At 35.5% G+C, this 14,584-nt stretch overlaps 1 protein-coding gene across 2 annotated transcripts in view; it reads right to left on the reverse strand.

The window, feature by feature from the left end:
* The window catches only part of NOL4 (nucleolar protein 4), a 288,315-nt gene that overhangs the window by 170,167 nt on the left and 103,564 nt on the right, over positions 1-14,584 (reverse strand). For both annotated transcript variants that reach the window (XM_087439118.1, XM_014781317.2), the window contains one exon: positions 6,563-6,846. In XM_087439118.1, the coding sequence (XP_087295244.1) occupies positions 6,563-6,846 (284 nt within the window). The remainder of the gene's footprint in view (positions 1-6,562; positions 6,847-14,584) is intronic.

The following is a 14,584-nucleotide window of genomic DNA, read 5'->3' on the forward strand; positions in this document are numbered from 1 at the left end:
GTGGGTGTAATGGAAAGCATATAGGCTGCAGAGTCAAGAGACCTGGGTTCAAGACCAGGCTCTATCACTTAATTAATTATACAATTAATATCAGTTAAATAGCTTAACATCCACTAGATTTTATGTCCGTATGTTTAAATGAGGCTGGTAATTACACTTGCTTTCCTTACCACATTGAGTTGGCTTGAGTTATGAAGACCAAAGCATTACACAAGTGTCTATATTATTCATCCCAATATCACGACTGATATATCCTTTATCCTGTGGCTATTAGTTTCTTTCAAACCCTCCATCACCTACCTAATCAAACTCTCAATTCTGCCCATTTAACATTCTAAATATTTCTTAAATCTATGCTCTCCTTTGCATCCCTACTACCACCTCACTATGACAGGACCTCATCCTCTGATAGCAGCCTCCTCCCTTTTTATACCACTTAAAGCCATCTTGTAACAAAGATGCCACAATGATCTACCCCAAAACACAATCTAACTATGCTATTTTTCCTAGCCTACGTCCTAAAGTCATTCCCCGTCATAGCGTACCCTAGTCTGACACTCTGAACTACCTCTCCAGACTTATCTCTCACCACATCCATTCTCAACATTTTTAGGCCTTACCTTAATATTCTGTTCATTAAGAATTCCCCACTCCCTTTTGCCAAGTGTCTATCTGCTACTCATCCATTAACTCTGAAACTTTCCAAGGCACGGTTAGTTGGCTTACAAGGCCCTCCCACATAGAAATTGATTTCCATATTAGAATACACTTATTTACTTATGTGTCTATCTTTCTGGCCAAAATGTGAGTTCTTAATGATAGAGACCTTTTTTTTTCCTTTGTCCTAGCACCCAGGACAGTGCCTAGTATATATTAGGCACGTTTGTTAAATATATACTATTGTTTCTATGCTGAACAGGATTTAGGCTAAAATCTCTGTATAACACCAAGAAGCTAGACATTAAAAATCATCAAATTAAAACAATAATGAGCTGGAATATGCACTTAACAAAGACCAAGGTGATATTGTTCCAAAAGTGAATCCATTGCTCTTTATGTTTTAAAAGGCAATCTTTTTACACCTAAATATTTCAAAGAGATATGAAAAATGTGCTGCTTCCTTTCATCATCTAAGTAAAATTACCTAGCAATGATTAGTAGTAATTATGATAAATATTTTACAAACTTTAATCTGAATGGTAATATCCATTTTGGTAAAAATTTAAAGGAAAGATTAATTGAAAAAAATATCACATGGACCATATTGGGGAAAAAAATATTATTTAAACAAAGTGAAGCTTGAAGGGTTTCGGGAACTGAGTCAAAAACCAAATATGCAGTAACTACAGTGACACATTAACCTTCAAACAATAATCACTCTCCTACCACAGTTATTACTTAAAACATTATTCTTTTGGGAGGTTGATTCAGAATATTTTACCATATTAAGTAAAATGCAGCTGGGTCACATAAATACTAAAAGAAAAAGAGAAAATCAAAAAGAAAAAATCAATGATACAGTATTTTTAAGTTATGTATTTCCCTCCATGAGAGTTCTAGTTTTGTTTTTATTCTCACTTATAAATAATTTTAAACACATCTATACCCTGATTTGTGTCTACTTTGCCTTTTTTTTTTTTTTGAATATAAAACTGGTCCTTTAACACTTCTTCATGAGTCTTATTTTCCAAGCTCTTAGTCAATATTTCTACTTTTGTTCTGAAAGTAATGTTACTAGTTGTCCTCTAAAAATGGGGCCATCTGCAAGTAGAAAATAAATAGCACCTAAATTCTTTCAATGCAATATATTTATTCTTTAGATTGGTTAATATCATTCCCTGCTATTCTAATGAGTGAATTTGCATAATAATAAGCAATCAGTAAATGGCATAGTCCAGCTCAGCTATTCTTTTTAAGCATTTCTATTTACTGTTCAGTTTTTAAAATGCTTTATAATCATTTTTGATTTTATTCATAATAAAATTGTGAAATAGGTCAATATCAAACTCACAGGAATCTAAGCTTCTTAGAGATACTATATAATTAAGCTTTTATATTCCTCCAAGGTAGAGCAGGGGCTAGCCTCAAAAATACTGGAATAAGAAATTGGAAGGAGTGTCATTTTATAAATTTGCACAGAAGTGATGGAACATTCCTAAGGACTACAAAAGGTAGACGTTGAACAGATGAGTGTTAAACCTTTAATGTGAAGTTCAGCTGATAGCCTTGGGGTAAAGCAAGTATTGATCCAAAGCCAAGAACCCTAGAGCACTCTGCTTATGGATTCAGATTGCAAGAAGAATCCCTAAAACAAAATTCCAGATGCAGTCTCCTTTACAATTAAAATAATTCGGCTTTCCAACCCAGCCCCTATAACTGTCTCCAATCCAATTCTGCACTAATTCTGCTAATTCTTCTTCTGCCATGTGCTTTGAATCCAACTCTTAGTATGACCTCTCCTAACCACTGTTCAAGTTTAAACCTATGTCACTTCATCTAAGGATTACTCCATTTAACCACTTACATCAATTTTGAAATGACATACACTTTGGCTTTTAAAATATCTCGTTTTCTCATTTGTTGCCTTCATTTTCTCCTTCAGGTTTATTTATTTATTTATTTTCTTGCTGAGGAAGATTCTCCCTGAGCTAATATCTGTTGCCAGTCTTCCTCTTTTTGCTTGAGGAAGATTCGCCCTGAACTAACATCTGTGCCAATCTTCCTCTACTTTGTATGCGGGTCACTGCCACGTCATGGCTGCTGATGAGTGGTGTAGGTCCATGCCCAGGAACTGCACCTGGGCCGCTGAAGCAGAGTGTGCTGAACTTAACCACTAGGCCATGGGGCCAGCCCGTCTCCTTTAGTTCTTTTTCCTCCACAAACTCCTTTTATGCTACTTGTTCCTGATTGGCCGAAATTCTGCAGGATGACTCTCTTCTCCCCTCAGTCCATGTTCCGAGGTGATCTTAACAACTACCACAGCTTCAAGTAGCACTTCTTCTCTGAAATCTTTCAAATGTCTATCTCTCCAACCTAGATGTTTCTTTTGAGTTGACATATATGCCCCCAATGCCTATTAAATATATCCAATGAATACCGCATAGGCACCATAAACTTTACATGTCAAAATCTGCTTCTGCAAATGTTTCTCATTCTGAATCTTGCTAAATGGAATCACTATCCACTCAGGCAGCCAAGCCAAAAATCCTAGAGTCATTCTAGAATGTTGTTCTCTGCTTCACTTTTCACATTTGATAAAACTTCATTTCTTGAAAATATTTGAGAAACTACTATGTACCAGATATTAAGCCAGGTGCTGGACATACTGCAGTAGGTAAGGTAGACATCATTCTTATACTCATAGAATTTATATCCTAATGGGATGTATAGTGATAAAGAGGCTATTCATATTGTAGTCTATGTGAAAGACATTCCCAGGAGTTTGGCAATTTACAACCTATGGAGCTATATATGGTGGTCCTACAAAACAATATCAAAAGAACAAAAGTAACACATTCATTATTTTTTTAACTACGTTTCTGCATTTTCTTCCTAAATTGCAACAATAACTCTCTAACCAGTTTTCTTTTTTTCCTAGTCCCTATCCTATTTATCCACTACAATTCTGCCAGAATAATCTTTCTAAAATTCCAAGCTGACCATAACTTTATGAGGCTAAATTCTACCTATGGGATCCAAAGTCCTTAAAATGGCCCACAAAGCCTTTATTGACGGAATTTCTTTATACTCCATTCCTCCACATGTGTTCTCTGCTGTTGCCATGCTAAGTTCCTTGCAAATCTCCATGCCAAGTATGCTATCTCATAGCTCTATGCCTCAAAATGTGCTCTACCATAAATAATCCTCCCCATCTGAATAACCTCTATTTGCCCTTCACTGGGCGTCAGTCATCCCTGGCATCAGTCTCTCCATAAAGTCTTCCTTAAGAATCATTATAGTCCCATAGATGCCCCACCCCTGTGCTCTCATTTCACCCTGCCATATGCCCATCAGATTTCTTATGGAATCACAGGTTTGCCTCTCTTTCCTGCTAGACTATAAGCTTTTGAGGGGCAGGGACTCTGCTTTGTTCATTTCCATATTTTTGCTTCTACAACAGTGCCTTGCATGTAGGAATCTCTCAGTAAATATTCAGTGAACAAATTAATTGGTGGCAAATAATCTATCTTGCATAACGATATCAGGCTCTTCCTCAAATACTATGTTATGAAGTCATACCTAGCTCTAAACGGTCAACGGTTCCCCACCCTATGAAATCAACTGATCTTCCCTGTCTGCATTCCAGGCCCTTCAGGATGTCTAAAAGGACTCCCTTCTGAAAAAATGGTAATCTTACATTTCCTTCAAAGTTCAAGACTCATCTCCGCTAGGAAGCCCTCTTTATTACTTCAATAGAAATAGTATTTTCTTACTTTGAACTCTCAGTGTATTAACACAGGAATAGATACTTGCCTATACTTGCACTTAGAAACTTTTCTATGTATATGTTTCCTCTTTACCAAAACTATTTATCAAGTTATGAATAAAGACTCCTCTCTTTGAGTTGTCTCTGCTACCTACTCCATTGGTGCAAGTGTGACAAGGCTTTAATGTCATTTTTTTTTCTCTTGGGAGGGAGATTAGCCCTGAGCTAACATCTGATGCCAATCCTCCTCCTCTCTTTGCTGAGGAAGATTGGCCCTAGGCTAACATCCATGCCCATCTTCCTCCACTTTATATAGGACACCACCACAACATGGCTTGACAAGCAGTGCGCTGGAGCACGCCAGGGATCTGAACCTGAGAACCTGGGCCGCCGCAGCAGAGCAGGCGCACTTAACCGCTACGCCACCGGGCTGGCCCTAATATGTCCTTTTTGAAGGAATGAACACAGTCCTTCTGGATTCTGCTCCCAACGTGCTACAAAAACTATTCTCACAAACTCAATTATTTTCTATCTTCATCTTATTTGATATCTCAGCATTGTCCATCAGAGCTGACCACTCCTGCCTTCTTGAAAGGTGGACTTTACTTAGCTTCCATACACTATACCCTTCTGATTTTTTTTCTGCCTCTCTGGTTACTCCTCAGTTGGCTGTGTGAACTGTTCTTCTTTACCAAACCCCTAAACTTTCAGTTCCTCAGGGGTGGTGTCTCCTCTGCAGGTCCATTTCTCATCTTACTCATCACACACAGCTGAAATAGCTGTGATTTTATAACTCCATTTTAATAGAGGTAGAAAAGTAACTTCATTCTGTTTAATGTATGCAAGAATATGTTTTAATGAGCATGGTTCCTATAGTAATGTTGAACAAGGGGATAAAGAAAAGAGCAAACCACTGGATAATTTTAGAAAAATATTCAACAGATACATGGCAGGATGGGATTATGTGGATGGCAGGAAAACATAAGGGTTACTTTGTTCTGTAAAATGTAACACAGTGATTCAGATCATGTTAGTGAATACAAAGTCATTTGTGTTTGTGTGATTCAGCTTTAAACCAACTAAGAGAATATTTGCACATTTACCACAGCAAAAGTTGTAGCAGCCTCCCTCAGGCAGAAGTGCTTAAGTGTCTGATAATGTCTAGTGACTTGCTTAAAAGCGGATAAAACAACACACCCTCAGGCAAGCAAGAGGATTTAAATAGAGCCAATTTAGGTAGCATAGTGCCTCAGCAAATTCAGAAATTAATACACATTAAGACATTTTGCTTTCAGGATCTATGTCAAAAGACCAGTTCTACAAATCTAACTTAGAAGTGGGGCGGAGGAGGGAGTCAAAGTACATATTCCATAAAAATCCTCATGTGTTCAAAAGTATACCTTCAAAAATTATAGCACAAAGTCACCAGCATGCATTATTTCAAACTGGTAGAAATGTAAGCTTAATTTTTAAAAAATAAATCAATTGGGAATGGGGAGGATTGTAACTTATTCTAATAATAAGAATTTAAAAATTTAGATAATATGTCTGAAATGCATTTCTGTCTTTTGTATAATACAGTTTGTGATAAATTATTTGTTCAAGTAGTTATTTAATCCACATGTTTTATCTAGAACACTGAAACATTTCTTCTGGGTACATGGAGTAAATTACTGACTGAAGTCCCCAGGTCTCTACAGCAAACTTGAATTTAATTGAAACTTTATTGCTATATACACCTATCCAATCTAGGAGAAACTAGATAGTGATCTTTTTATAGTCTAAAATTGTGTTCTAAGAGGTAAACTTTCACATCTGATCTCAACAAACTCTCAGAGTTGGATCCATAAGAAGATAAACAAGAAACATTAAATCAAGTGATTCGTGTATAAAAACACACCAACAGCTTTTTCTGAGACACGATCCATTACGGATGCTGTTATTCCTGAAATTTATTCTGTTTATATTATGTGGACATGCAATATTTATGGTTATAAGTTTCTTGGTAACATATTCTTGGGATTTGTTTAAAATATTTTTAGTGACAATAATCTTCATCTCTTGTATAACTATGTATTTCTTTGTGACCTTCATGACCAATTTAAATATTCTCTGAAAACAGTAATGTGACCTTACCTTGCTTCCATTTTCTCTTGCCTCTTGTTCCATCTTAAGGTCCGAAATTAGAAGATTCTTATATTTGTTTTTTCCATTACTGCCGTGGTCGTCTATTCTGTATTCTGAAGTCAGCTGTGCTGAGAGGGGACTGTCACTCAGGTTCAGTGGCTGCTCGTCCTGCTCCAGCTCCGTTTTGCCATCACCATTGGAGTCGCCCATCTCCCTGCTGTGTGTTCCCCTTGAAGCAAGTGAACTGTGCCCCAGAGTCTCATTGCCATTAAAGCTCTCTGCAGCGGAATCATCTGTTGGAAAGAAAAATTTGTATTTTGATTTACTAATATGCTATTTTTCTACTTCAACTAGCATTTATTGAGCTCTTATTATGTGCTGGGCATTGTGCTAACCAACATTACAAATAATGTGTAATTTATCCTTACCAATAAACTTGTGAAACAGCCATTGTTTTTTTTTTTTTTTTTAACCTTGTAAGGACATTTAAACACAAGAAGCAGTAAAATAAAATAAGGAAAAGATAGGGGCCAGCCCGGTGGCGAAGCGGTTAAGTGCACATGCTCCACTTCGGCGGCCCGAGGGTTCGCAGGTTCGGATCCCGGGGCACACTGATGCACTGCTTGTCGAGCCATGCTGTGGCGGTGTCCCATATAAAGTAGAGGAAGATGAGCACGGATGTTAGGAATCTACCTCGGCAAAAAGAGGAGGATTGGCATCGGATTAGTTCAGGGCTGATCTTCCTCACCAAAAAAAAAAAAAGAGAGAAAACAGTGCAATCTCAAAGTAAATTTAAACAAAGAGAATAAGATAATTGTCAATTATTGTGCAAATACTTTTTGCTTTTCCAGTGAAAATATCCAGATTTGGTGAATATTCTCTGATAAAAGCATCATCCATCCTGTTAGTGGGGTATACATTGGTATAAACGTTATGAGTGTTTAATATGCATTAAAACTTGAAAAGTGCTCATAAACTTTGCTCCAGTCATTATGCTCCTGGGACTTTTAAGACCAAGGAATTTAAGCCTTGTGTGCATCTCTGTGTAGGTAAAAAGACATTTATGCCAGTGTTGTCTATAAGAGCAAAAATTTAGAAAATGACATAAATTATTAAAAATAGAAGATTGGCATAACACATGTTGAAATGATTAGAACATTATGAAGTTATTCAATATTTTATTTTAAAGATATGAGGAAATGTGAGTCATGAAGTATTAAGTGGAAAAAGCTAGCTGCAAAAGAGTGTGGTCAATATGATCCCAATTTTGTAAAAAGAAAACACATAAAAACAGAGGGAAAAGACTGAAAAGATGTCGTCTAAAATGTTAATATTCATTTCTTCTAAACTATGTGGCACTGGATTTTTAACATTCCTTATTATCTACTATATATAATATATTCTAAAATATTATATAATTTAGAATATAAAATATTGTATAGTCTATAATACATTTTAAATTTTATATAATTTATGATATATAATTAAATATATATATAATTTTTCTAATAACAAAAATGAGATAACTATAGAAAAAAATAAAACAGAAGAAAAAGCATGGTTAAACAAAATTTTCTGGCTTTAAAATAAATAATAAGCTTGTTTAGAAAAAAAGGATATCTATCAATGACAATTTACTGAGAGCAAGAAACCAAGTTTACATAAAACTATAAAAGTCTATTTCTCTTCATTTCATCTTTACATATATGATAAGGATTTGCTGTTAATTTTAAAGGACTATGATGGACAAAGGTGTTCAACTGTTTCCTAGCGCAGGGCTATTGATGAAACCACATAAATATGAGTGAGCTAAAGTAATAATATTCAATATTTGTGATTTGTGATTTTTTATGATTTCTGAATATTCTCAGGTACATTTATTTTCTTTTTATAGGGTGCAATGAAATATTTAATGCCTTTTAATCAATTACATTTATGGAAATAGTATTTAAATTCTGAAGGAGTAGTATAACTCACCTGTTCATTCATTTATTCAACAAACGTTTATTGAGTGCCTATTCTTGGCCAAAAGGGGATTAAATATTTGGCCTGTAGAGATTCTGCCCTCAATGAGTTCACAGATAATTAAGAGACAGAAAAATAAACATGTAACAGCAGAGTAAAAAATGCTATGATCCAAAACAAGGTATAAAGACATCAGAGAAGGTTTCCTAAAAAAGGTGGCATATGAGCAGAATTCTAACAGATGATTCAGCCTTAACCAAGTGAAGAAGTTGGGGGAGAGTGTTCCCCACCTAGAGATGAGCAGGTGCAAAATCCCAGAGGAAAGAATACTCAGGGCACGTGAGGTGTAAGATTAGAGTGGCGAGTGCGAAAGAGAGAATGAAGAAAGAGAAATCCAGAAAGGGAGGAAGAGAACGCGTTGGGAAATGTTTTGTGTATCAAAGAGCTTGGATTTTACCTTGACAGCAAATAGGAGCAATTTTAATTTATTATGGGAAGGGATGTGAAAAAAATTATGTTTTAAAGAGATTACTCTGACGCTGATGAGAAGAATGGAATGCAGGTGACAAAATGGAAGTTGGGGAGACCAGCTAAGAGATATAGAAGTCATGTACATGAGCGTTGTTGAAAGCCCAAACTGAAGCAGTAGCAGTGCAGAAAGAGAGAGGACTAGAAAAACCACAAGAACAGAACAAGAAAGACTGATAGTAGGATAAACAAGGGCCCAGGATGAAGCCCAGGTCTCTAGCTCCAGTAAAAAATGAAAACAAAGGCATTCAGTTTAATTTTCAGTAAAATAATACTTTTAAACAAATTTTTAAAGCTATCTTGTGAACAAGTTAAAATGTGTTCAAATGGCAAGATTCTACTATTAAATTAGTCTTTTTATACACTCATTCAAGAAAAGACTTCATGTGAAGAAAAAAAGTACATAGGAGAATTTAGGAAACTGGCCATAAATAACACGACATACCACTTTCCATAGCTATTGAGAAATCAGAAACATTCTTTTAACAATGAAATGCACAGGGTTTTTGAAATTCTGAATTAGGGGAATGATTTATATAAATAATTTGGGAAATTGTGCCTGGTCTTTCATACTAAGTCAAATCCTTATGCTAAAGCATGAAAGGTCATTTCTGATTATTTAAGTTATTTCTTTCCAAGAAAGTCCAAAGAAAAGCATAATGGACATGTTCAAGTCCAAATATTTAATTCATGAAGAAAAATGTGATTTAACATTTGTGTACTAGAATCATTTTTTAAAAAATACTAAACATTTCATGTAAGAAATTTTATCAATATGTCAAAAGAATAAATAACCCTAAAGATATATTACATTTTAAAACCAAATCTATGTTCACGTAAAATATACCCACTATCTATTATAGTTAGAAATTAAACATGCTATATCTATTTCTTTAATCTGAAATCATCATACATATTTAGTAAATAGTGTACCATTCATTCATTTTCCAAGTAAGATAAACATTATCATTTATCAGAAGAATCTTTAATAAAAGTCATGTATTTATAATTTTGGTACACAGTGTAAATAATAAAGGAGACTATATTTTTAGACAGAGTAGTTCACTCCAGATGTTACCAAGGTAACTAAATTCAACAGCTTTACATATTTCATTCCTGAGTAAATCAGTATGTTTTATGAAGACCAAGTGAATGTTTTACTCATTTGTATAAAACATATATTCACATATTTTATCATTTAAATGGTAAAAGAACCAATAACATCACATGCCACTATTTTATAAATCAAAATTTAAAACAGTTTTGATGTCTATATTAGAAAAATTCAGTACAAAGAAGTGAGAAGACATTAAACTGAGAGTAAATTAACCATTTTTTATCTAGTTTCTTGTAACCATGTTAACGGTTTTTATTCTCTCTTAAAGATACTTTTTCAGAATTTAAAACCACAAATCTCAGGCTCCTGTTTATCGTAACCAATTCACATCAGTTTATCGCTGTCAAGTATTGCTTCCTTACCCAACATAGTTTGCTCCATTCTGAGTGGCTGCTAGCGTGTGGGTACCGAGCTGCCACACAGAAGGTATAGAGTTTAGATCTGTAGGTATGGCCTTTAGGTTCTCAGGCCCAGAGCGATGGTGCTTCTCTCAAGTTTCAGCCTGGGTACCACAGCATTGGAACCAAAGACTCTGTATTTGAGTCCCAAGGAAAGACAGCACCTGGTGCTTTGGAATTGAGTGCCCAGGGTACTTAGCAACAGAGGAGAATGTGGAATGTGATGACAGGTAGTGTGGAATCTAGTGACAACAGGAGGGCAGTTGGACGTTTGTGTTGCATTTGTTCTGAGGTTAGTTATAATTGGAGGGTTTAGTGTGGTGGAGAGGGCCATTCACGGTAGCTTGGCTGCACCTCTTGTCTATAAGGTGTAGTAACACTAACCCGTAGTGGCAAGCTATTCATTTTCTTCTTTTTCCTTCCCTACTCCCCATTCCCTCCACCAGTTAGTACAGATGCTAGAAATACTATTTGTTTAAATTTTTTCTAACATCCCCACCAGTATTTTGTGTGAAGTAGTTTCATAGGCACTAGATTCAATGGTTAGCTCTCTCTATATAAAGAGAATTAACCTATAACAGCATGTACATTGTATGTGTGTGTAGGTTTTTAAGTATATACACACACACATATGTATAAGTATATCTATATCTCTCTATATATAAACATATGGGATGTGTATATATCTGAAATCTCCCAAAACACCTGACCTACTTTCTTTTTCAGTTACTTTTAGTAGCTCTTCATTATGGCCTTTAGGCCAAGTGCCTTGGGCAAAATAAATAGGAAAAAACATATATCATCCTCATTTTAAAGTTAGTATTTGGAAATTTAGTCCTAAAATCCAGGTCAGGTGCTTATAGGCTCCAAAAAGCTTTTTATTGTTTTCCCCAAAACGTACCACAGTCTTCCACCTCTTGTCCTTTGATGCCTCCTTAGGAAACCTCCCTTTCATATCTCACCACAAAACTAACTCTTAAATCCAAAATATAGTTGTAAATAACCTTGCTCCAAAAGATCAGTACCTTAATATCCAAAAGAATAGAAAAATTTTTAAAAATCCTTCAAAATCTATTTGCAAAGTAGAGTTTAGGTGTAAATCCCCTTGATCACTTTATCACTCCTAATCTCTGCTCTGTCTTCTCCCAGCTTAGGGGCCCCTATAAAAAAATGGGAGCTTCTCTGTTGCTAGACTATACCTTCCGTCTTACACCATAGCTTCCTCTAGTCTACAACGCAAAGCAGGCAATCTCATCTAAACTGAATTTGTCCCTCCCCAAGCCCAGCTCTCTGACTCATTCCTGCCTTTATCACCCTTTTGCCCATCAGTATTTGCCACCTAGAAATTCTTTCTTATTTCCTCTCTTCAAATTCTTCTGAGGATCTTTCCATTCTTTCATTTCCTTTTTTTTTTTTTGTGAGGAAGATCAGCCCTGAGCTAACATCCATGCCAATCCTCCTCTTTTTGCTGAGGAAGACTGGCCCTGAACTAACGTTCATGCCCATCTTCCTCCACTTTATGTGGGACACCACCACAGCATGGCTTGATAAGCAGTGCATCGGTGTGCGCCCGGGGTTCCGAACCCAGGGCCGCCAGCAGCGGAGTGCACGCGCTTAACTGCTATGCCACGGGGCCGGCCGCTCTTTGATTTCTATTTTACTTAAACTCTATAATTAAGTTTTTAAAACTTAACAGCCCTGTTCTATCTTTTGTTTTCTTTTATGCAAAAACTTCAATTGCTAATTACAAAAGCCCTGCACTTCCAAGTCCTCAGCACTGCCAAAACCTTCAAAAAAATAAATAATCAAAAATGAAATCTTCTATTTTTGTTTGTACTTGCAAAATATAATCTGAATTATATACTATTTAGTAATGCTATCTTAAACAGGTACAAAAGAATGATGCTACATTTTGAAGTCAAAATATTCACACTAAGGAGAAGCTTACTGATATAAATAAATGCATGTGTGTATATACATGTATGTATGACTACTGCTAAAAGGTTAAAGGACGTTGATTTTAAATGACAAAACTGATTTTATTGAGTGTAAGAAAGTAACAAGGAGATTCAGTTTTCCACTAAATTAATTCTACAGAAGGGTGTTATCCTTGTTTGGTAGTTTCTAATTCAGCCTTTGTCATTAGAAAAATGAGCTCTTGTTTAAGGAGTAGTATAGAGAAGGCACAGAATAAGCTGGATATTTCAAAGCATATAACTAAAGCTCAGAACACTTATTAAATAAAACTAATTCTGAGCCATCAATGAGGAGGTAATGTATACTCTTTATATTATTTTGTTTAAAAATTTTAACCAAATACCTATGGTGTATGGACACTCTTCTTGGCACTGGGAGCCCAGAGACTCCATATGGAATTTGTTCTTAACTTAGACTGTAACAGAGGAATTACAATGAAAGGTAAAAACTGTCCCATAAGAGTTTCATGTAAGGCACAATGAATAAACAAGGTTCTTCAGAGAAAGAATTTACCTATACATCACTGGGGATGAGGACCGTACCAGAGAAGGCCTTTTACAAGAGTTGCAATTTGAAGAAGGTGAGAGATATGTAGATGTATGATGGTGATGGTGGAGGTTATTCCAGTTCAGGAGAGTGTACAGTAGTCCCCCCTTATCCATGGTTTCACTTCCCGTGGTTTCGGTTACCCACAGTCAACCACAGTCGCAAAATATTAAACAGAAAATTCCAGAAATAAACAATTCATAAGTTTTAATTGTGTGTGCTGTTCTGAGTAGCATGATAAAACCTCATGCCATCCCACTCTGTCCCACCTGGGATGTGAATTATCTCTTTGTCCAGTGTATCTATGCTGTATATACTACCCACCCATTAGTCACTTAGTAGCCATCTTGGTTATCCAATTGACTGTTTTGGTATTGCAGTGCTTGTATCCAAACAACTCTTACTTTACTGAATAACGGCCCCACAGAGTAGTGATGCTGGCAATTCGGATATGCCAAAAAGAATTCATAAAGTGCTTCCTTGAAGCGAAAAGGTGAAAGTTCTTGACTTAATAAGGAAAGAAAAAACAAATGTATGCTGAGGTTGCTAAGATCTAGGGCAATTTTTATTACAGTATATTGTTATAATTGTCCTATTTTATTATTAGTTATGGTTGTTAATCTCTTATTGTGCCTAATTTATAAATTAGACTTTATCATAGGTATGTAAGTATAGGAAAAAACATAGTATATACAGAGTTTGGCACTATCCGTGGTTTCTGGCATCCACTGGGGGTCTTGGAATATACCCCCTTTGGATAAAGAAAAAGTAGTAAAGGCAAGAGAGAGGTGGAAGAGGACAGGAAATTGAGTACATTCTTTATACTAAGACAGGGAATTGTATATTTTAGAGAGTTGTGGGTATTTTACTGTATATTCCTGGATCACTTGTAAAATCATTAATTGTTAGCCCAGAGCAGGTACTTGGAGAAGCCCACTGATTATGTGACTCTGGTCTGAGAAAAGTCTATCTCTGTTCCTTCTTCTGAGCCACTGTCAACTGACTGACAACGAAACTTTCTCCTAATTCTAACATGATTCATTTTTTAAAATGCCGTTAATGCAATAATTTATCAATGGTTTCTTAATTGCCTAAATAAATTACGAACTACTAGTTTCATGCTTACCCATTAGCTTGTTTAGGGATTCAAAGAACTAGATATGTAATAGAAGTGATATACATTAACATTTTTGATATTTTTAAAGTGTGATTTGAAAATACCAGTGATTTCTTTTGTTAATGAAGTCAAGTTACTGTGAATACCAAGTTTTACTTCCTACATTCATAATACAGTGAAATGTTAAATTTCAGTTAGAGGTAAGAAATATGTATACATACATCTGTGTGTGTGTGTGTATATATATATATATATATATATCTAGCTTATGCTTTCCACAAAGTTAACATTATATATATAAATTAATTGATAAATAAGACAATGTCACAGATAATATAATACACTAATGCAGCTGTGTGAGGCATTCATGTATTGGCAACTCA

The sequence above is a fragment of the Ceratotherium simum genome, chromosome 14, assembly GCF_057802395.1.
Source record: "Ceratotherium simum simum isolate JZ-2026a chromosome 14, ASM5780239v1, whole genome shotgun sequence".
NCBI classification, from domain to species: Eukaryota; Metazoa; Chordata; class Mammalia; order Perissodactyla; family Rhinocerotidae; genus Ceratotherium; species Ceratotherium simum.